This window comes from Andrographis paniculata, unplaced genomic scaffold (genome assembly GCF_009805555.1).
Source record: "Andrographis paniculata isolate CXL003 unplaced genomic scaffold, ASM980555v1 Contig46END, whole genome shotgun sequence".
In the NCBI taxonomy this organism is placed as follows: domain Eukaryota; kingdom Viridiplantae; phylum Streptophyta; class Magnoliopsida; order Lamiales; family Acanthaceae; genus Andrographis; species Andrographis paniculata.
Genome location: NW_026137580.1, coordinates 1,354,876 through 1,379,611, shown reverse-complemented (window position 1 = coordinate 1,379,611; position 24,736 = coordinate 1,354,876). Strand labels below are relative to the sequence as shown.

The 24,736-nt window shown below is 29.3% G+C and overlaps 3 protein-coding genes and 2 non-coding genes across 5 annotated transcripts; 2 read left to right on the top strand and 3 right to left on the bottom strand.

The window, feature by feature from the left end:
• Positions 1 to 706: 706 nt before the first annotated feature.
• Positions 707 to 791, bottom strand: TRNAM-CAU (transfer RNA methionine (anticodon CAU)). The gene is given in 2 exon segments: positions 707 to 742; positions 754 to 791. It is a non-coding gene; the product is annotated as a tRNA-Met (tRNA).
• A 1,711-nt stretch (positions 792 to 2,502) lies between these two features.
• TRNAM-CAU (transfer RNA methionine (anticodon CAU)) lies at positions 2,503 to 2,593 on the bottom strand. Its single transcript is given in 2 exon segments — positions 2,503 to 2,538; positions 2,556 to 2,593. It is a non-coding gene; the product is annotated as a tRNA-Met (tRNA).
• Positions 2,594 to 2,709: 116 nt separating this feature from the next.
• LOC127252368 (protein psi1-like) lies at positions 2,710 to 3,938 on the bottom strand. Its single transcript, XM_051276522.1, has 2 exons — positions 3,228 to 3,938; positions 2,710 to 3,163 (listed from the first exon to the last, which is right to left on the bottom strand). The coding sequence occupies exons 1-2, from the start codon at positions 3,935 to 3,937 to the stop codon at positions 2,710 to 2,712; spliced, it is 1,164 nt and encodes a 387-aa protein (XP_051132479.1). The 5' UTR covers position 3,938.
• A 2,385-nt stretch (positions 3,939 to 6,323) lies between these two features.
• Positions 6,324 to 8,897, top strand: LOC127252682 (probable receptor-like protein kinase At1g11050). Its single transcript, XM_051276963.1, has one exon. The coding sequence runs from the start codon at positions 6,568 to 6,570 to the stop codon at positions 8,446 to 8,448; it is 1,881 nt and encodes a 626-aa protein (XP_051132920.1). The 5' UTR covers positions 6,324 to 6,567; the 3' UTR covers positions 8,449 to 8,897.
• An 8,961-nt stretch (positions 8,898 to 17,858) lies between these two features.
• Positions 17,859 to 19,412, top strand: LOC127252367 (uncharacterized). Its single transcript, XM_051276521.1, has 2 exons — positions 17,859 to 18,215; positions 18,720 to 19,412. Exons 1-2 carry the CDS (start codon positions 17,859 to 17,861, stop codon positions 19,323 to 19,325), a joined length of 963 nt encoding a protein of 320 aa, XP_051132478.1. The 3' UTR covers positions 19,326 to 19,412.
• The last annotated feature ends 5,324 nt before the right edge of the window (positions 19,413 to 24,736 follow it).

Here is a 24,736-nt window from a genome sequence, read left to right as displayed (position 1 = left end):
TTGGTAAATTAAATTAAAAAGTAAAATAAAATAAAAAGACTATACTCTCTCCTTTTAAATTCACTCTCACGGATCTCTCTCTTTCTCTCTCTCAAATAAATAGACACCTTTACATATATTTATACACTTATAAATATATATATACTATATATTGCATATACTTTATATATATTGTTATATATTTATAACAATTATCTTATTTTCCACTTTATTAATTGTATTTTTAAGGGCATTTACTCCATACATAAAAAATAAACAAACAAGAGTTTCTTTTCAAATGGAGTGGTTTATTTAATTGTTTGGGCTTTCAAGATGGATTGGGCTTTTAAGATATTGGGCTTTTAAGATATTGGGCTTTTAAAATATTGGGCTTTTAAGATATTGGGCTTTAATTAAATGGGCCTAAAACTTTTAACCTACAAATCCAATTCAAACTTTCAAGAAACACTATTTTCCCAATCCACTATTTAGGGCTTGTATGGTTGGCATTTAAATTTTGATTTATTTACTATCGATCTTCATGATCAATATGTTTTATTTTGATGTTTAGTTTTTATAATCACATCATCCCTATTTTTTCAATATAATTATTTCTACTAGAAAAATAATTGATGCTTAACTCGGTGAGAAAAAAAAAATTGAATATCAATACTAGTAAATAAAATATCTAAATACGGTTTAATCATCGTGTATGAACAAAACATTATGGGGTGAGAGAGGCTCGAACTCTCGACCTCAGGATAACTCTATAGCTATGAGACCTACGCGCTAGCCAACTGCGCCACCACCCCAGTTATGCCATTTAAAATTTAATGTAATTTAAGTAATTTAGATTTGAAATTCTTTTAATTTATACAGTTGGGATGAATTTTAAATTTTGAATGATTTATGTAATAATTGGTCTCAATTAATGATATGAAAATAAAATCTTGATCTAATATGTTTGATATAAACACATATATTTTTAATAAAATTAATATTCCTTCCGTCCCAACAACAATAATTTTATTTCCATAAATAATTATATTATTATAAAACTACTCTTACTTTTTTATTATTATTACACAATTGCCACTACTTTTTACACTAATACACTCACAAGGGCAAAAAAGTCTTTTACCCGTACTTTTTATCTACTACCAATATAATATCAATATTTCTTAAATCTCGTGTCAAACACAACCCAAACTATAATTATGGGACGAAGGAGTATTAATTAATGGTGGAAGCATGAATAGTTAGTTATTACAAATAGAAGGTTAATAAATTACTTTTGTCTTTAAGAGTAAAAAATATTTTTCCATCATGGATCAATAAAATATCAAAAATTTTATGACCAACTTACCTAGAAAGTATCAAATTAATTTATCAAAATTTTGTATATATTGATATTTTTAATAAAATATGATTGTTGTACCGAAAATTTATGTACAATATGGATATATATTTTGATTATTTTGTATAATTTTCACTATACATAAATATTTCAGTATATTACAAATCTTTCCCCACGTTGCGTATGGAAACAATATGCCAAAAAAATATAACATACTAAAAAAATTCGCTACAGTCTTGATTTGAAATTCAACATACTGAAAAGCATGATATGCTGAACTTCAATGTATTGAAGTTTTGATACGATATTGAATTTTGAATACTAAAAATTTTGGTACGACATTAAGTAAGGAGTATAAATTTTCATATATGATACTTTCATTTTTTTTCTTCTCTAATAATATTTTCTTCTCTAAAAAATTAGATATATATATATATATTTTTTTTTCTTTCAACGATTTTACTATTGTCTTGTTCTCTAATGGTTTTCGGTTGTTGTGTTACTTTGAGGTGCCATAGGCCATTCTATAAAAAGAGGACTTCTTGATTCGACTTTTGTTTTCCTCTTTTATTTGTATTTCAATTTATTTATTATAGATCTTCAGTGATTATGTAACCGGTGATAATTAATTTTAGAATTTTTAATGAACTGATCAACATGTTTTATTTTAATATTTAGATTTTATCATTCATCATCCCTATTTTTTCAATATACAATATAATTATTTCTGCTAGAGAAATAAATAATTGATGGTCGTTCATAGACTGTTAACTCGTTTGATTAATGATAATTTATATTTATACTTCCATGATCAACTTTATATTCTTCTTGTGTCATTCTTGATATTGTATGTCTATACAAGTAAATAAAATATTTTTATACAGTTTTACCTTTGTGGATGACCATTTTTGTGATGAAAATTGAATTGCAAGTGAAGGAAGAAATAAAGAGCAAATAAAAAAACACTATGGTGGAGAGCTTGCAAAGCCCAAAAATAATGGAGGAAAAAAATAAACAATTTTTAGACATTAGAGCTCAAATTAAATTTTGCTGTTATATAATTAATAATATATGTATTATTAAATGATCCCAACTCTATTTAATTCTCATTCGTTTAATTTTAAAACTTTTCATTTGAAAAGAGATTAAATAAAATAAAAATTCAATGGGGTGAGAGAGGCTCGAACTCTCGACCTCAGGATAACTCAACGAATTCAGCTATGAGACCTACGCGCTAGCCAACTGCGCCACCACCCCAGTTGTTGTTATGTGTTAATTATAAAAGTACTTAAACGTTAATTATAATATTTCTTAAAATAATAATTAATTAAATAATACTGTTATTAATTTATATATAACTCATTCATTATTAATTAATTATAGTCGCATTGTTCTAATACAGAGGCAACTTGGGACCTCTGGTCCAGAGTGAGGTGAGCAGGGAATTCTACATCAAACTTGAGCCTGAGGTCCCCTCTTTTCTTCTTCTGATTCGCAACGGGCATGCCCTGCCCGGCGATGCTGGTTTCGTATCCGGGACATATAATGACGTCATCGAGGGTCAGGTCGGTGTGGCCCCCGCCCAGCAATGGCACCGACATGGCGCACCCCAGTAGCGCGTCCAGGAGCGGGACCTCCACTCCCAGCTCCAGGTCGTCCCCTCGACGCTTGTACAGCGGGTGCGGCCTCTCCTGGACCTCGAACACCACGTCCGCCGGAAGATTCCCCGGCCGCTCGCCCCCCTTCCCTTCGAACACGATTCTCGTCCCCTTCCGCCACCCCCCCTCCACTTTTATCGTCAGAACCTCCTCCTCTTGAATCATCAATCTACATCATAAATAATTAATTACATTTTATTTATTTGATTATTTATTTTATTTTGTTTTGTTACCCGTTGGTTGACAGGGCGTCCCTGGTGATGTTGATCTTCTTCACGCATCCGAAGCAGAGCTCCTCCAGGCTGCAGTCGAGCTTCTTCTCGACCGGCGGCGGCTTGCGCCGCGTGCCGGATTGGGAGAAGAATATCGGCATCGTCATCACCGGGCTCGCCATTTTCGGCGTGGTCGAACCGGCTGAGCCATGATCGTGATCGACGGTGGGGCTGTTGGCTTTTCGGCTCGATCCGGTCGCCAACGCGCCGCCGCTGATCCGGCTCGTGGTCCGCGCCACCAGGGTGGGGCTTGAAATGTGGAGCTCCTCGCCGTCGTCGATTGGCGGCGGATTGGGAGTTGTTTTGTTGAAATAATTTTTGGATTGATTAAGGTGGTTGGCCGCCGGGAGTGGTGTGATCTGGCTGGTTGTCCGTACGAGGAGCGTAGGGCTGGAAATGGTGAAGTCGTCGCCGGCGCCGGCGGCGGGGGAGTTTCTGGATGGATTGTTGTTGCGGGGGGTGATGGGGGCGGCGTTGGTGTTGGTGCTGACGGTGCGGGAGAGGAGCTTTGGTCCCGAAATGCTGAACTTATCGTGGTCCTTTGGGGAGGCCGGGTGCCCGTCGGAGTGCCATTTCTGGAGGAGGGATTTGTAGGTTTTGCAGATGTCTTTTACATAAACGGTTTTCTGTCTGGACAGTTTTGTGTTTGAGGATTTTCCAAGATCTCCCATGAGAGAGACACAGAGAGAGAAATTGGTAAGAGATTTTTGGAGAGGGAGGGGTTGGAATGCTTGTGTCTGAGTCTGATATTGAAGAATGGAGTTCGAAGTTCTTGGAAGCTCCCGGGAGTAAAGCGCCGGACAAATTTGGACGGCTAATTTGCTGTAGGGATCAGAAGATCAACGGATGAGATTATTCTGGTGTTGTGTTGGTGCCCGTAGAATGCGCGTTGGTAATTACGTGAAGAGAAAGCGGATATATAGGGTGGTTTTATTTTCGGCTTTTTGGTAGGTTGTGAGAAAAACATTTCTGGCCGTCAATTCTATGGTTTCTTTTGTGTATTTGACTTACACTTTTTATTTAAATATTATTTTGATGATATATTCTTAAAAAATATATATATGTTTTTATTTAAAATTATGGAAATTATGTAATAAAATTTTTGGTTTGAATTACAAATTTTAAAAAATAATATAGAAAAAAAATTACGAAATAACTCCAAATGGTGATAAGTTGGAAGAAAAATAATTAGGTAGTATGGGCCTGGCCCAGAAACGCATCTCAATATAAGTATGATACAGGCCCGTCCTGGGTATTTAATTTCGTTTGATTATATTTAAATTTTTAAATTTTAAATATATTTTGATATCTTATTTTATTAAAAAAAAAAAGTATGTTTTTATTTATAATAGAATCAAACCAACTCAAAAAATATTTAACAATAACTAATTTTTTTTTCACTTTTCTATAAAATAATTACACAAAGTCCTGTTTGTTATTTTTTCCTAGAACCCATCAAAATTCGAAAACAATTAGGATGTGTTTGTTTGGGGGATTTTCCCCCAAATACATTATTCATCCAATTTTTTTATTCCAAAAATATAAAATCAAACACCTACTTTTTATTTTTTTATATTATAAAAAAATTAATTTTACATTCAAAACATCACATCAACGCCTATTTATATAACATCGTACAACTATTCAAACATAAGATTTTACTATCCAAATCCCAACTCAAAATCCAAACTCCCAAACAAACATAACCTTAGTAAATATGGTTTGTGTTTACTTTATATTTTGAAATAAATATATATTTTTTATATTATGTGTGAAAATATATTATGTTAGTATATATGTATATGATCAAAAATCATTTATGGTTTCATTCAAACCAAACCTTTTTTTATTTTTTTTTTTTGCAAAAAAATTATCAAAAATAATATCACCCAAAAAAACTTATCGTTAACGGATCAGGCTGACGTAATTATTATGGACGCTCATCTAGTAGCTGAGTCGGACCAAACACAACCGTGTTTAAATTTACAACACATCTACCAGCTTGACCGAATTGAACATGGGCATGTCACAGTACACATGCTCGTGTTTACTCTCAAAACACACTTGTAGTGAACGTGTTTGAAACATAGGCATGATAAATGACACACGTCCATGTTCAGCCTCACTATACACCTGAGTTTAAATACGGAGGTGTATAAATGAAACACAATAATGTTGTATCTTAAAACAACTTGGATTGATTTAAAGTGTTAAAAACAAACACGGCCGTGTTTAACCTCGTTATTAAGAAAAGTCCTAGCCAACATGTCCCCCATTTCAAACCTATTCTTGCTGACATTCTTTCATTTTCTGTTCATTTCAGTCTTGCATCTTCAGCATTCCAACCGTACATTCCACCTATTATATTTTATATTTTATATTTTTTGGAGTAAAAAATATTGTTGGGGACTTTCGTTTTCGAATATATGATTAATAACTGTGTGTAAGTATATAAAAAAAAAAAAAAAAAAAAAAAAAACAAAAAGAGAATTACACCAATTAACACTTGCAGCTAGAGCTGATAAAAATTGATAAGACGACAATCTGACACGAAATAATTGATTTTGAGTTAAAGATTTCAATCCGATTATATACAACACGAACCCGACACAATAAACGAGTCAATTAGGGTTAAGACTCTCAACTCGAACATGATATGATAACTCGATTATAATATATTAATATTGATTAATATATTTATTATATATATAAAATAATCATAATTTAATAATTTTTTTATAAATTAATTTAAACTGAGTTAAATTTTAAATAATTCGACTCAAACCGATAAAAACTAAACAAAAAATAATTTTATTTGGATCAAGAAGTTTGACTTAATTATGTATACGAATTAACACGAGTCAACCCGAACCCGATACGATAATAAACGATCAACACGAACCCGACATAATTCAATCCGTTTAAAGTATTCAACGGTACAAAAATTCGATATGAATCGACCAATTGCCAGCATTAGGGCCCGACAGTCCCAACGCCGTTACTGGATAATTAATATGAATCCATCCATTCCACCTGCCTGCCTTGTCCGAATCTTCTTCCACAACCATACCAGCAGCCGGCGCTTCTGACTTTCCCAAGACACCATTTATTCATTCATCCATTCTTACGTGCTGCATCTCCATCCCTGATCCCTTCCCTTCGAAATTCGAATTTTCCTCCCTCTTTCCTACCTCAACCGTCGCTTTCCCTATGAATTTTCTACCTCAGCCTCAGACGTATAGCTAATTAATTCACCCCTCCGATCGATGGTTGTCCGATCCCAAACCCCCCAATTCGCACCATGAATCCGAATTTCTCGATTCTCCCAATTTTAATCTTTCTCCTTCAGACAATCACTCCCGCCGCCGCATCCTCGGAGGAATGTCCCCTGAATTTCGACTACGTCTCGACAGTTCCATGGAACGCTTCGGACTGCAGAAATTCCCAAAACGCCACCCAAACGCGGTGCTGCCAAACCCTGCTCTCTCTCTACGGCATCTCTCTCTCTTACCACCTCAAAAAAACCTCCGATTTCCATCTCCTCGATTTGCCCACTTCCATTTCTTGCCTCGACAGCTTCCAGTCCAACCTCGACTCCCTCGCCCTCCCCTCCAATCTAACTTCCCTCTGCTTAAACCCTGCCCAATTCGTGACATCCCCAGACACCTGCGCCTCGATTCGGACATCCCAGGATTGGGTCAAGAAGCTCGGTCCATCCACCGCCGTCGACTCTTCTTGCAAGCCGGACCTCACTGTTCCGACATCCTGCGACGCCTGCGTCGCCGCCGGATTCGCTGTCCAGAAACAATTGGTTGGTATTGATGGCAACCAGTCTCATTCCCTTAACTGCTTTTACTTTACTGTTCTATATGCTGCTGGGATTGTGAATCAATTTGGTCCTGAAAGTAATGGCGCTCTTACATGTATATTTGGTCTTCCCGTCATTGCTCCTGCTCGAAATGGAGCTTCCAAGAATCGGCATTTAGCCCTTGTTTTAGGTTTGATCGCCGCCGGCGTGGCTATTGTTTCGATATTTAGTTTGTTAGGATTGTATTTATGGCGGTGTAAGAAATGTGGTAGGGGTAGGAGATGGGGTGGTTTGGAGGAAGGCCGGCGATCGGAGTCGAGGCTAAGGAGGCGGCCGAGCACGGTTTCGATATGGTATAAGTTTGAAGAGCTTGAGAAGGCGACCGAACGATTTTCGGATGCGAATTTCATCGGGAGGGGAGGATTCGGGCTCGTTTATAAGGGCGTATTGAGCGACGGCACTGTCGTCGCCGTCAAGAAGATAATAGAGTCGGACATCGAGGGAAATGCCGAGTTTTGTAATGAAGTGGAGATCATTAGTAATTTGAAGCATCGCAATCTCGTCCCGCTCCGAGGTTGTTGTGTGACAACGGGGAACGACGAGAGCAATCGGTACCTTGTGTACGATTACATGCCGAACGGAAACCTCGACCGACATTTATTCCCGGGTAGCGACGGAAGGCATTCGACTTTAACGTGGCCGCAGAGGAAGAGTATAATCGTGGATGTGGCGAAGGGATTGGCATATCTACATTACGGAGTGAAGCCGGCGATTTATCACCGCGACATTAAGGCGACGAATATCCTTTTAGACGCGGAAATGAGGGCGAGGGTTGCGGATTTCGGGTTGGCGAAGCAAAGTCGGGAAGGGCAATCGCATCTCACGACTCGGGTTGCTGGGACGCACGGGTATTTGGCGCCGGAGTACGCTCTATACGGGCAATTGACGGAGAAGAGCGACGTCTATAGTTTTGGCGTCGTAGTGTTGGAGACGTTGTGCGGGAGGAAGGCGCTCGACCTCTCGTCGGGATCTCCGAACGAGTTCTTGATCACGGATTGGGCGTGGTCGCTCGTGAGGGCCGGGAAAGCGGAGAAGGCGTTGGATGCCTCGATTTTGGACGGTGGAGATTCGCCGAAAGGGGTGATGGAGAGGTTCTTGTTAGTCGGGATTTTGTGCGCGCACGTCATGGTGGCGTTACGGCCGACGATCGTCGATGCCTTGAAGATGTTGGAGGGGGATATCGAGGTGCCCGTCATCCCGGATAGGCCGACACCGTTAGGCCACCCGTCGTTTTTCAGGGGGGATCGTAACACGTTTAGCATTTCGCCGGCGTTGAGCGCGCTCCAGTTGAATGTCGGAGACATGCTCAGGTGAGGACAATGCCGGGTTCAAAATTCTTGTTGTGTCGTATGTATATAAGCTGTTTGTTTGAACACGGCCGTGATTTTGCATCAGTAGAGCAGAACTCCCAGGTGTGTGTGATTCTTGCGATGTCCGAGTTAAGGATGTTGTTTTAGGACATTGGTTGGGGAGAGTTAGGACTTAGGATTGGATTTTGTTATTGAACATCTCTTGTGTTTTTTTTTTTTTTGCATGTCTTCACAGAATGTGAGAACATAGGAAAAAAAAAAAAAAAAAAGTGAGAACATTTTGTGTGTGTATTTAGTCAATAAATTATGTACCTGAGCAGGTGATCTCAGGTGTCGGAGATTTGAACCCATTACTTTGATGGTCATAAATCCAATTTTACATCACTAAGCCATTCTTTACGGGATTAATGTACTTTTGTATTTTGATTGTTCTTATATATGGGCTTACATCAAAGTGTACTTCTACAATCCTATTTTCTTGAGGTTGTTTGATTTTTCATTTTTTTAAATCACAATAATTTATTATTATGTATTGTAATACTTTATATTGATATTACTAAAAAAAATATTAATCCAACAAATTGAAGCAAAACTTTAACAAATTATACGAAACACGAACCGATTGTGGATTAATTGGAAGATGTTCTTGTATGTTTGCATTTCATTTCTCTACTTATATTAGACCAACTAAGTTAAGATTACATAGCGACTGAATTGCTATGAGCAATTGTGCTGACCAATAAATTCTGCCATGTGTTTTTAAAATTTTATTTGTTACTTATACGTCTCATATAATTTGTCTATTTTTTTTTTAAATTTCAGTTTATTCCATATAATTAATTTTTAATTTTAATTAAACTATCTAGTCATATTTAATTTTAATTTATAATTATTTTTATTATATCATAATTATTTTTATTAATACGCTTATTAATTACTTAGTAATTACATTATATTTAAAACACTGTACTCAGCTAAAATAGACAAATTAATTGAAACATAAAAAATACTATTCTACCGCTACTAAATAAAATTTTAATAAAAATGTGACATCATTTTATTGGCACGTACAAAAGAGCCTAGAGGAAGGCATGTTTCTTCTCCGTAGGAGAAATTTAGGTTTGAATTTGGATTGGATTTGAATTTTAGGTTGAATTTAAAATTTTATGTTTCTTTTGATTTATAGATTTGATTTAAGTTTGGAGGTTTTTATTTGTATTGATTTGATAGATAAAAAAATAATGATATAAAATGTGTATTAAATTAAATTTATGAAAATAATAATAATATAATTTGAATATTAATTTGTATTAATTATAAATAAATATCTATATTTTTTTATTTAATTATATTATATAAAATTTTATTATCTACAAAATAACACATTATATTGTATATATTTTATTCAATCACTATTACTAAAAAAAATTAAAATTATTTATATTATAATAAATTGTATAATTCCTAAAATTTTAGAAAAAAAGAAAAAAGAAAAAGAAAAAAGGTCAAACCTGAGGTGACCTACCCCATAGCTGCAGACGTTGTCTGTTTCATAAGAGTAAAAAATCTCAAATGTTGCTTGAAGAACCGACTACCGCTCCTTCTCCGTTCTGTGTTCTGAAATAGAATTTCAAAATACTACATTAAAAATAATTAAGATACACGTACGCGAAAAAGTTCAAATGTAAAAATCGTTGACAAAAAGTTAGTCAAGTTATTTTAAAATTTGTTCGTGGTTATGAACAAGTTGATCAAAAAAGACAGAATGGGCAGTCTAGTGATAATGTCTTAAACAAGACATACGAAATATATTATGTCGATCGTCGTAAATCTTTCTCATATGCGCATGCATGACATGTGTTGAAACATAAACCACAATAACATACGATATTGTGCTACAAATATTGTTGGTGGAGCATCTCATTATAGTAGTTGTGGTTCAAAGAGAACCAAAATCAACGAATCTGGTGGATATTCATCAGGTTCAAATTCTCCAACACTACAAAATGACACGTTTGATGAATCATAGCTTATTCGTCCACCTGGTGTCAAAGCTTGCAAAAATAAGGGAACACGAGTGCAAAGACAAGACTCGGATTCTCGTTTTTTGAGAATTTTGAAGATATGAAATTTCAAAATGCAAATGTTATAAAATATTTGAGTCGCATTGCTGATATGAGAAAAAAAAAATGAAGAAGAAGATTGATCTTATTCAAGCAAAAAAGTTTGAAATATTTATTTTTTTATTTTTGCAAGAAGTGAAAATTTTGATGCGAACGAGAAAAAATTGAAGACCAAATTATTCAATGAATTATTTAATTAATCGTTTAGATTATTTATGTTGTTATGCTTATTGCTTTTAATATTTTATTTCTAATTTATTATGTTATGTTTGTCGATTTTAATATTGCATTATCAATATTATTATGTTTGTTGTGTTTGATATCCGATATTGTAATTTATATTATTTTTAATTTTTTTTTCTAAAATTCATTTACATATTTAGTGATTATATCTATTTTAATTATTTGTGTAATTTATTAAAATTATAAGATAATTACAAAATTAAATTATTATTAATTGATTATATTTAATTAAAAATTTTATTAAAAATATCAATATTCATTTAATATTTATTTATTATAATAAATTAATTATATATATATATATTCAATATTGGTATTATTTTATAAAAAATAAATTTTTATATATTATAAATATAATTTAAATAAAATACATAAAAAATAATAAAAACATACTAATTTTTTGCCATACGTCCCAATTTTAATTGAGATACTGGACAACATCAACTTTGTTTCAAAATTGTTGCGGTGCTCTTTGCTTGTATTTCTACCTATTTTTTTTCAATTTTCTTTAATAAAAAAAGTGACGTGGAGTTTTTCTATAGTGAAGAAACCCTTGATGTGGATACTTTAATTTATTAAGCTTTGTCTTTGACAACAACACACATTGTATTTTGAATGAACTTTGTTTGAAAATTGTTTTGTAAGTAAATTTTTTTTTTCGCTAAAATGGTCTTTCAATGCCAAATTTGCCATATTGGTCCGTCGTTGCTGATATAGCGCTGATGCAGCTGATATATAATCGTCATGTCAACGACATATCAGATGACCATTTTTGCCAAAAAATTTTACTTGTGGGACTATTTTCAGATATGGTTCATTTAAAATTATAAAATGATAAAAGAAGTTAGATATGAGATTAAAAAAATAGTTTACTAAGAAATTTTGCAAAATAACAATATATAAAAATTTTCACATTTCGTTGATGTGGCATATATGTGGCAATAACGTGTTAGCTACATTAGCAACGACAGGCCAGTGTGGCGAGCTTAACACCGGAGAACTATTTTCAGATATAGTTCGTTTAAAATTCTAAAATGATAAAAGAGATCACATATCACACTAAAAAAAACAACTTACCCAATTTTAAATAACTAAATAGTAATTAGTACCAACATAACAATATATGTAATGTAAAATAACCCGTATCGCTAATAATAAGTACATCCAAATATGATCAAAATACTTACAAGAAGGATGCCAAGTGCATCGAAATCAAATCCGTTAATTAAAGACTACAAATATAGTCCAGGACGACTTGGTAGTGTAAGTACACTCGTGACTGTGAGGTCATAAATTTAAATTTTCGACGTCTCTAAATCTTGTCCATCACACATGGTTCAATACCATATTGACAACACAGTGTATTAACAGACAATATATGATATTACTACAACGTAATTTGAAAAATCATCTAGATAACCATTCTCCTCGTTGAAATTCTTAGCCAATATATATATATATATATATATATATATCAATTACCCCTAAAAGTAGGGGTTGTGAGGGTAACATGTTGGCTGTCTTTACAGTGTTCACATGTTTTTTGGGTTTAAATTATTTGAGTTTTAAATAATAAAAACGTTAAATTTAAATAATTATTTAATTTGGCATTGATATTGATTTAATATTTCAAATATATATTAATTTATAATATGATATATAAAAAATAAAATAAATATTTGATCAATACTCTCTTCGTCCCAGAAAATATGGGTCTATTACTGTAGAGACGAAAATTTAGGTAAAATATAATTAGTAAGTGATTAAAAAGTGTATTAGTAAAAATAATTATTGTATAATAAAAATAATTATAGATTAAGATTAAGATAAATAAATAGTTTAATTAAGATTAAAAATATTATAAAATATAAAATTTCAAATGGGATTAAAATGTATAATCATATTTCCGAAAAAGGAAAAGACAAATTCGTAGGACGGACGAAAATAAAAAATAGGGGGATGGAGAGAGTACTATTTTCAGAGGTAAAAATTATTGATTAGTAAAAAAAATTCAAACAAAAAAAAAAAAACTTTAAACCGATCGTGATCAAAAATACCGATCATGGCTTTATATAACTATCATACCGGGGTTAGTTGAGTGAATTGGCCCACAACTTACTACAATCTTTGAATAAATAGATTGTTTGCTGGTCAATTGCAGTCAAGTGGGTTCAACAAGATTTTTAACAATATTAAAAATATAAATTTTTTATAATTAATATAAAAAATAGTTATACAATAGATTTAAATAATAAATATTTAATATAAATTGATTTAAAATTTTAAATATCATCTATCGATATTTTTTTTTAAAAAATTTATAAATAAAAAATATTTAAACAACAAATAAGAACTATTCTTATAAATTTTTTAATAAATTACAAGAAAAAACTGAAAAGACAATAACAGATAATAAAAAGTGAATAAAAACAAACGAATTTTTTTTCTTAAAAAAAAACAAAAAACAAAGAACGCGACAACATTGATAGACAAAAACATAATGCAGCATAACGACATAAATAATATTGGTTAATGGGGTTAATATAATATAATTTTTTTAATAAATTAATTATTTGATTTAATTTAATATAAAATATTTTAAAATTATAAAAAATATAATACTCCCTCCGTCCCGCAACAAGGGTGACGATTGTTTTTTGCACGTAGATTTTTGAATATTAGTATTATATTGAATTGTAGTAAAAAGACAAAAATACCCATATTAGTATAGTGTAATATAAAAGTAATGACATTTGTGTAATATATTGTAAGTTGAAAGGGTATTTATTATGCGAAATAGGTAGTACAATTACTAAATTAGGAAATGGTAATCTTGTTTTGGAATAGACGAAAATGGAAAATAGTAACTTTTCAATGGAACGGAGGAAATATTTTTTTCATCCAATATGTATATATTAGTTTATTTTTTCATTTAACTTTTTAAATATTAGAATTTTATATGTCTAAAATTTTAAAAAATAAATGTATGAATAGTCAAATTTAACTATAAAAAATAAATTAATTAACAATGATAATAATATTTTTGTAAGAATACGCTAACCCGTCACATACTACAGGCTAATCCATTTCCAACTCCCAGTGTAGTTCTTTTGGTTAGATGCACAATTTAAAAAATTAAAATCCAATCATCTTTAGAAGTGGGACGGGTGGACCAACTCGACATAATCAATTCATTTTTACAGTTCTACAACTAGATAAAACTACTCCCTCTGTCCACCGCCTATCTATTCGCCTATCTATTCGTTTACTTTTTGCACGCAGATTTTAGTATATTAGTATTATATTGATATGTGATACAATTGATATACATAAAGATTATTATACCCCTTAACATTTATGATATTAAGTGGTGTTATTTGATGGTATTTGTGTAATATTATATAAAGAGTGATGTAATTTTATATTTCAGTGGAAGATACATTTATTAAAAAATAAATAAATACATTTGCAAGTACATACTAAAATAACAAAATGAATAAATTAGAGGTGGACAAAGTGAGTATATATTTGACAATATCGTCTATCCCATTCCCACCCCAAACTCTATCTTCCTATATCCCCTTGACACCTTGAATGTATGGAATAAGGGGATACGATTTTTTTGGACAAAAGATTTGTCGCAAACTTTTAGCTGTCCAAAATATCAAAAATAAGTTCTCAGTCAACACTACATAGAGTATCAATAATCTTTAGGGTAAACTGTTTTTTTTTAGTCTCGTAACTGGACTTCCTTATCATTTTAGTCTCGTAGGTAAAGCATGTCGCAAACTAGTCCCATAAGTGAAAAATTTTCTCCGTTTTAGTCCTCCGGCGCCGGAGACGCCCGCGTGGCTCGCCGGAGGTGACGTGTCCGCCAGGTGTCTCGCCATATCTGTGTCACCTGGAAGACACGTTGATTTATTTATTTATTTCATTTTTTTTAATTTTTTTAATTGAACCAAATAAAAAAAATAAAAAAATGCAAATAAAATTTAAAATAAATTAAAAAAAAATTAAAAAAATGAAATAAAAATATAAAATCCACGTGTCAGCCACGTATTGCTGACCTGGCGGGACACTTGGCGGACACGTCACCTCCGGCGAGCCACGCGGGCGTCTCCGGCGCCTGAGGACTAAAACAGGGAAAAAATTTCACTTATGGGACTAGTTTGCGACAGGCTCCACTTACGGGACTAAAATGATAAGGGGGTCGATTACGGGACTAAAAAAACAATTTAACCTAATTATTATTATTATTATTATTATTATTATTATTATTATTATTATTATTTACAAATGCATACAAATTAGATTACAAATATAAAATATAATTATGGTTGAATATTAAATAGTGATTCATTTAGCACCACCATTAGCTTGCATTCATTTTACAAAAGTAGCACATATAAAGGTAGTCCAAAAATTTCATTCAAATGTTCATTCAAATACACACATATATATATCATTAGAATATTGCCAAAAGTACATTATTGAATGTTGAAATCGACAAAATATTGTACGCATTTTAATCAAAAGTAATCTCAAGAGTTGTTGATGTAACCTCGATGGTCGGAGAATCAAAGGTAAGAGGAGACGATGTTGTAATATCCACAGTTGAAGAATCAAAGATAAAGTGGAGCTGATATAATCTCGATATATTGATTGAAATCGAATGAAGGATATAGAAACCGGCGATATAATTTCAATAGTTTCAATTTCTCCTTAGGAATTTTCAGAGTTAGTTAGGACAACCTTCCCCAACTTTGGCTTTAATCCTTTGTGAATAATATTTTCCGGCGAGCAAAAGCTCGCCCAAAGAATTAATTTCTGGCTAATTTTGCTAATGTGATTGGGGCAATTTTTCTTTTCTTCAACAATTATGTGTATCATTTGATCTCCTTCCTCACCTCCACTCGTGTGTTTGTTTGATATTTGAATTTTGAGGTTGAGATTTGAATATTAAAAAATTTGAATTGAAATAATTGTATTATGTGATAAAAAGAGACGCTGATGTGATATTTTGAATGTAAAATTGACTTTTTTAGTATAATATAAAAATTTAAAAATAAATATTTGATTTGATATATTTTTAAAAAACAAAATGATAGAATAATAAAATAGTACATCAAATCTCCAACACTAAGAACGACTAAAATAGTAAATCTAATTAAATTATTTTTTTGTCAAAGTAAAACAAAATAATGAATAGTAAGATGAAGTAAATCGAATCTAGACATCTTTTTTCTTTTAGCTACTTTATTTGTTTATTTACCGTACAACTATTTGAGCATAATATACTATTATTTCTTATAATATATTCAATCAAACAAAAAGCAAACATAAAAAATTATATTAAATTATATATATATATATCAAAAATCAATATTAGTTTCAATCAAATTTATTTTTTAGTCTCGTTTAAAAATAATTATCAAAATTAATTTCATAAAAAAAATAATAATAAATAACCATTTTTTATCTCCTCTTTAAAATTTCAATAAAATAAACCGACAACAAAAGAATAAACAAAGTGGAAAATAAAAAAGTTTGTTGACTTAGTATTTTTGATAGCATATTTTTCATAAATATTATTAAAAAAATAATACACATATTAAAAAAAAAATTAATATATTTTATTTACTTACAAAAAATAAATACAAAATATTATTTTTATATTACCAATATAAGTTTTTATACCTAATATAAAAAACACATCCATCCAAAAATATAAATTAACAAACCCTGAAAAAGAAAAAAATTAAAATAAAAAGTTACACCTATACATGTCAAATATGTATACATTTATATATGTTATCCCAAAATTATTGTATTTTACTATAAAAAAATGTTTTAATTCTTTTACAATATAGAAATTAATGTTAATTTTTAATAAATAAATTATTATTGTTTTTCTTCTTAAATAAAAAATACTAAATTACATTTTTCTATAAAAATTCATTTATAATTTCCTTTTTTTATTCTAAAAATCCATAAAACTAAAATTGCAAAAAATAATCTTCCATAAAAATAATTGATTTTTTAAATCTAAAGATCCTATTGCAATTTTCCATTCAATCAATTTTTCAAAAAAAAAAATTAAATTAAATCTTTTCAAAATTTAGATTACTCAATTTTCAATTTATAGTAATTTTCTATATAAAAAATATATATAATTCTCAAATTACTTATTTTCCACTAAAAAAAAAGCTAATTTTCTCTAAAACTTAAAAATTCTAAATTAATGTAATTTTACATAAATATTCAGAGTTTCCAAAATCATTTTTTATTTTTTTAATTCAAAAAATCTCCAAAAAAATATGATGTTAGGAAATGAGAATAATAGAATCAACATCTTATCTCATATATATTAGATATTACATTAAATTAAATTAAATTAATGCATTATATATATATAAAGGATATAAGATAAGCATATTTTTATCACTAACATTGACTAAAAAAAAATAGTATATTTGTAATGGAATTCCGTCACTAAAGATCACGTAGCTAACATAATTCCATCATTAATTCCGTCTCTAATATCATTAGTAACGGAAAAAGTGAATTTAAAGACGAAAAAAATCTCGTTACATAAATGATATTTTCTTGTAGTGCGTTATAATTATAAACTAAAAAAAATTGAAAAAAAAAAAAGACTCAATGACACAATGCCAATATATTTTGTTATTGTATGTTTAAAACAAAATAATTATTTTACTAAATAGAATTTTCTTTTCTTTTTTTATTTTTTTCAATCAGTGACATGTTTTTATTATATCAATATTAGTCTATCTCCTATTAATCTCTCTCTATCCCTCATGATATGGCATATTCTAATCACAATCGATATGTCATCCCATCTAAAGCAACCCAACATGATGCTTCCCAACAAACAAACCCTTTTTTGTTTCACCATCTACAAACCTTTATATTTTCACTATATATATATATATATATATATAGTTTATGGCGTGAGAATTGACGGCCGTTACTTTTCGATCACTATATAAGAAGTTAACTATCGTTCTATCTCTCTTAAACGTTCACAATGAGCCATAGTTCTTCTTCTATCAATGGCTTCATCAGCTTTCTTACACGGGAGTTCGACAACCTCAATCACCTCCTCCTCTCCCGTGACTTTATTATGTCCGCTACTTTCCTTCGACACATTCTCTCAGTCTTGCGATCCTCTCATTCCCAATTGACATCTTTGGTCCAAAAGTCGCACTTGCCCGTTGGAGGAAAATGGCTCGACGACTACATGGATGAAACCTCGAGGCTTTGGGAAGTTTGCCTTGCTTTGAAATCGGGGGCAGCTAGTATAGAGAATCTCTATTCTTCTGCCTTTAATGTTGCTTCTTTGCTTGATGATCATCATGCTTTAAATCAACAACTTTCCCGCCAGGTAAGAATTTTAGGTTATGTTTATATCGATACTTTTCATAGTCTTAATACTATTTGGCAATAGTATCTTTTTATATAACAAAAAAATTATCATATCAAATAAAATTTTTATTGTTTTTAAATTTATTTAAAACTTCAAAATTTAAAAAATCTCTTTATAGACAGAGCTTTAATTTGAAATGATTATTGAAAAATACACTATCATATACTATTTACTTATACACTGTTAACATATTCAACAACAATAATTTTTTTTAAAAAAAAATATCATATCAAACACTCGATTTTTTACTGTTTTCAAATTTTTTTAAAACTTCAAAATTTAAAAAATCCTCTTATAAATGACCCGTAATATGAAATGATTGTCGAATAATAACTATCATACTATTTACTTCTAGATAGTTTTCACATTTTATTCTATCTAACATCTTGTTTGTCGTATCTGCTATGCTAATTCTTTTACAAATTTGTTGTGAATATGAACCTAATAGTCGAACCATTCTAGGTCATTCGAGGGATCAATGCTTGCCAAAGGGAAATTCGAGCATTAGAATATGCGAACAAAGACATAGCAATGGAAAAAGCTCAAACATTGTCGCTTAATTCTCAACACAATTTTTCAATGGAATCATCAAAGAAGAACAAACACAATGGCATATGCGGTGTCCTCTACACAATGAGAAGCGCGAACACGTTACTCCTAATGATTTTACTCGGTGGCCTCGTGCACTATTCGCCACAATTGAGCTATTTCTCCCAAGAAAACTCCATTGGAGACTTGCCATTCGGATCCACTCTTACAACATCGATGGGTAATTTACGCGAGAGAATGGCAAACATAATGAGCCATTGGGAGCGCCAACCAACTTGTGCAATTCTTCTATACGAATTGCACGATACCAAATGTACAATGGATGAGATGAAAATTGAGATCGAGGGCACCATGCATTACAAGGGAGTGATCGATGTAAGGGAAAAAGTTGGAAAGTTGAAGAGTAGCTTAGGAGCATTGCAATGTGGGGTCGAAGGTATAGTTGGAGAAATCGATGATTTCTTTGACGAGATGGTCGAAGGGAGGAAGATGCTTTTAGACATGTGTTCTCATAAGTAGAGACACAAAGTGATCGAGAAAAGAATTAATGACATGTGAAGCCCAAGAAATTAAAGTATATGATTATTTTAGCGACATGTTTTTATATGTTACGTCCTCTTAAACTTGAGTAACTATTCAAATTTAAAATTTGAGTTCATATTTTATCTGAATAGATCGCTCGATTTTTATTATATTGCATTCTTTGTATGCGATAATTCACTATAGATGATGGTTTTTTTTTTTTTTTTTATCGAATAATATAGCTATAGTAAAAATATCATCTAGGCAAACACCCTAGTATGTACAATATTTTTCTTAAATATTGTTAAATTATATTTTTAACTTTTACTAAAAGCATATATTAAAGTCTTAAAGTTGCAATTAAGTCATAATATATGTAAGTATTCTTGGAGAAGAAAACGTGGTATAAAATCTTGAAGAAAAAGGAACTTCGATTCTTTCTTTCTGAATAAAGAAAAAAAGAAAGAAATATTACAAAATTAAAGTAAGAAGACATACATGCATTTATATATATGTTAGGACAATGATATCCTATCTTCTAAACAAAGCAAAAAAAATTAATTGATTCTTCTATCATGTTTCACCCGTTCAATATATATATATATATATAGCCGAACCAAATATATTTTTTTTATAAAAAAATATTTTTGTTTTTTTAGCGAAAACGTAATTATTTTTTTCTTTTTTTTACTTAAAAGGCAAAATTAATATTTATTATCACTTTTATTAAAACTTGTATCCAAATATTTAAGTACCCAATTAAATGACGGATAAAGTATATAATTAGGCTATGTTCTTTAATTAGATAAAAATATATATACATTTTTTGTTATTATATAATTTTCATGCTTTAAAAAAATAATTTTGTTTATAAAATGGGTTGAATTCTGATTTTTTTTTTTAAAAAAAAAGAATAAAATATATTTTTTTGTAATCAAAGATATGAACTCAAATTATTATACAAATAAAAGATATAATTAAACGCAAGATGCTTCTACAAAACAAATTACATCTCTACTCTTGTGACAATATATGAACAAAAAAATTAATAATTTTAAGGTGCACTATTTGAAATAATTGTAAATAAAGCCTATTGATTGAATAGTAACCATATTATTTTTAAATATATATTTATATGCTATAAAGTAATTATTCATTCATTTATTTCAAATTAAACTCCAATGTTATACGGTTTTTTTTTTTTTTTTCGAGCAAATGTTGAATGATGTGCAATTTTATTGAGGGTATGTTCTTTTTCCTTTTTTAAAAAAAATAAAATTTATTTAAAATTCCGATTACTTGTTAATTTTTATTGTTTTTTAGGTAAAATAATTATTGAATTTGATAATTAGTACAAAAAATTAATATATATATATATTCAATTAAAAAAAAGGAATGTATAATTTCCAAGTATAGGGTTCCAAAAAGAGAGAGAAGGTTGTCTGTAAGGGATGGTATGGTGAACCGGACGTCTCAGATCACATGCAACACATAGATCGCCTAGTGTGACTTTTCCGTCGAGACACACACTAAAATGTTTGCGCTTGTTATAGAAATAAACCAATATAAGGTAAGAGCAAATAATAAAGCGGAGATTTGCTTCCTATTATTTGGACATTTTATTTAGGACCTGAAACGACATCGTTTAGTGGCTGTTGGTAAAATGTTTCGGCTATGTATATATCATCAACTTTATTAGATATTTTTTGTCCTGCTTTGCGTAGACAAACTTTTGTCTCAATCCAACATATATATATATATATATTAAGAAATGTGAGTTAAATATTATTTTTTTTAAAAAAAAAAAGAAAAATGAGATAGATGGAGGAGAAATAAAACCAATTTCATTTTATTAATAATAAAAAAATTTTATACTAATAATATATTTTCTTGTATTTTACATTAAAAAAAAAATATTTTAAACAAAAATATTAACGCATCCAAAAATATAACCAAACAAATACCACCGAATCCGTCGCTACATGATATAATAATCCTCTCTCCGTTCCGGAACTAAATATTCATTTGCTTTTTTGTGCGTATTTTTAGAAATATTAGTATTATATTGAGATATAGTAGGAATAAAGTAGAAATGACTAAAATAACATTATTAGTATGTGTGATATAAAGGTAATGACTGTAATATATTTTAAGTTGTAAGGGTATTTGTAATGTTAGGTAGATTGTACAGTTGCTAAAAAAAATGGATATTTTTTTTATGGTTAGGATTAAAATGGAAAAATGGATACTTTGTTATGGGACGGAGGAAATATATACGATGGATCAATAAAAATTTATTTTGAAAAAAGGAAAGGAGAAAATTAAGCCAAATACTATATATATAGAATAGGATACATTAAATCTTATATATATATATATATATATATTTCACTTTTATATTAGTGAAAAAGATTTACAAAAGAAAATTGTAATATAGTGATTAGGTTGGATAAATGTTTTATTCGATAAAAATTTGTTGAATATAAATTAATTTGTAATGTAATATAAAATATAATAACCATATATATATATTTAAGTTAATAATTGTAGAAAGAAATTAGAAAATTGTGTGAATGTATATAGTTGAAAATTTAATCCAAATCCAATTCCAATTTAAATAAGCATATTTTACTTATTTGACTTTAAGGAAAAAAAAAAAAAAAGTAAAAATAGAAATTTTTTTTTTTTTTTGGGTAAAGAAAAGATAGAAAAAGTGATATTTTTTTACTAAAAAAAAATTAGAATAAATTTAGATGATAACCAAAAAAAAAAAAAAAAAAGAATAGATTTGAACGACAAGGCCTAGTAGTTATTTGTTGTCTTTAATTTTCCTTTGTAAGTAAGTAGTGGCCCTTCCTTTTGTATTTTGGTACTTTTGGGCCGGGCCAGGCCTGGCCCATAAACTCATACATCCTTCCATTTACTTATTAATATATATCCAAACCAAAAATAAAAAATAGAAATCATCTTATCATACTGTATAATTTTAACTATCGTGACAAAAATTAAGCAATAAAATCTGCACAATTTATTTTATACATTTATATTAAACGATATTATGTATTCATCCTTTAAAGTATTTGGAATATAACAAAATAAAAATATTATACACGTGTCATTTTTGTATAACATAATTTTTTGTTTTTGCAAAATTTAATACTCCCTTCCTCTTAGATATCATGTCCATTTTACTGTAAACACGTGAATTTACAATGAGTATAACTAGTAAATAATTAATAATATATTAGTAAAAATAATTATTGTATAATAAAAATAATTATAAATTAAGATTAAAATAACTAATTGGTCTGACTAATTTATTTAAAAAAATTTAAGATAAAAGTAAAGTGTATAATTTTATTTTATTTTTTAAAAAAAAAAACAGACAAAAATAAAGTAATAAATATGAGAAGTAGGACAGAGGTAACAGTATTTTGGTGTGCAATCCAAATATACCAATGCAAGGTAATAAATAGATCAAATTTGTATTATTCACACTAATTGCAATATTATATATGTTTCCTTCTCTTTTATTTTTTTATTTTTATTTTTCGAATTTAACTTTAGTTTAAATAGTAATTTGTTATATTTTATGGCTAGAAATGGAATATCTTATATGCGAAAGTTAAATAATAAAAAGGTGAAAACAATGTAAATAAAATAAAGTTTAAAATTAGTCTAACTTTGAGTTTATAGCACATGCTGCTGTATTTTTATGCTGCAGCCGCGTAAATGGAGTTATGCTCATTTAATTTAGCGCTATATCTAACACCAATTTTAGTGTTCAGTATAGTTAACACCAAAAAGCAATGTCAATTATGGTGTTCTTCATTTTTTTAATTTTTTTTTATTTGTATTTTTCTAATTTTTTTTTATTTATACAAATTGCAGATTGATTTGTAATTTTTATATTTTAATTGTGTGTATTTGTAGTTTTTATTGTTTATTTAGTAATTTAAATTTATTATAATTTAAATTATGTTTTTTTAAATATATTTAAATTTTACAATAAATAAATAGAATATTTGTAATAAATTCGAAGTACTTTTTTAACAAAAAAGTTATGTATTTTGTTTGCATATTTGTCACACAATAATATTTTATATTTGTAAATGAATAAAAATATATAAATTATCTTGTAAATATATATAAAATAAATATTTAAAATAAAATTTAATCGACCAATATAAACAGAAAATTTAATGTCTTGATTTTACTAAAGAAAACAATATAGTACATAGAAATACAACAATAATATATTATAAAGAAATACAACAATGTTTATTGAATTAAAAGAAAATATATTACAAAATAGTAATACAAATATTAAATAAAAAATAAGCATTAAAAAAAAAACAAAAAAAAAAAAAAAACACATACTAGTATGAACCTAAATTATCCTTACTTCCACCAATGTTATCGAATAATTGAGAGAACGAATCAGTCGTATTTGATTGATATTATTTTCTTTTTTATCTCTTGTTGTTGATTATAATATAGCATACCAATACCAAGATTTGTGTCTTGAACAACATTAAAACTTATCGCAAAAATTATATCCTCACGTCTAAACATTTTATATTCTAATTTTTGTTTTTCAATCTTATATTTGTTAATTTTTTCGTATGATTTTTTAAAGTTTCAACAACTTCTGAGGTGTTGCTCATCATGGTTTGAACATCACAATGCAAGGTATCATCATTTTTATTATTTTAGATTTTTTTATTCCCATAGAACGTGTGTATTCTCGTAGAATTTCAATATCATTATCTGTAAAATTAAATAAGGATCCTCCAACATCACCCTCATCCTTTAGATGAATAGAAAATGAAGATAGTGTAGAAGAATCGCTAGTGGGATGTTCCAACGACGACGAGACATGTGTTGTATTATATTTTCGAGAAATTTTTTTAAGAGGCACACACTCTTCGTGATCTTTAAATTTTTATGATTTTTTAATTGATCATAAACATGATCACATTTAAAACCTTTTGTATTTTTTTCGGCAAATATTTGTCGAGTGTCTCGCAATTGAAAAAAAAATACAATTAGTGTTAAATTTATTAAAATTTTATTTCTTATTCTTTTTGTATTTATATAGTGATTAAATAATTATGTTTTCTTAAGAAATATGGAATTATGTAATAATGAAATAGATAAAAGTTCTTAAAGAATATAGCGATACTTACTTGATATGATGCATTGTAAGTAAAATAAGTGTGTTGATAAAAATAACAAAATTGTACATTAAAAAATTGAAAAAAATTTATTTATTTATAACTATAATATTTAATATTGTTTCAAATAAAATTATATTGTTTTTTTTATAAAATATTAAATAAATTAAATAAATATTTTCATAATATATTTATGGCTCATAATAACTAACAACAAAAATTTAAAATTTT

Coding starts and splice junctions, on each gene's coding strand:
- LOC127252682 (XM_051276963.1), top strand. CDS start 6,568: ATGAATCCGAATTTCTCGATTCTCCCAATTTTAATCTTTCTCCTTCAG.
- LOC127252368 (XM_051276522.1), bottom strand. CDS start 3,937: ATGGGAGATCTTGGAAAATCCTCAAACACAAAACTGTCCAGACAGAAA. Junction 3,164..3,227: donor GACGCCCTGTCAACCAACGG/GTAACAAAACAA, acceptor TTTATGATGTAG/ATTGATGATTCAAGAGGAGG.
- LOC127252367 (XM_051276521.1), top strand. CDS start 17,859: ATGAGCCATAGTTCTTCTTCTATCAATGGCTTCATCAGCTTTCTTACA. Junction 18,216..18,719: donor ATCAACAACTTTCCCGCCAG/GTAAGAATTTTA, acceptor GAACCATTCTAG/GTCATTCGAGGGATCAATGC.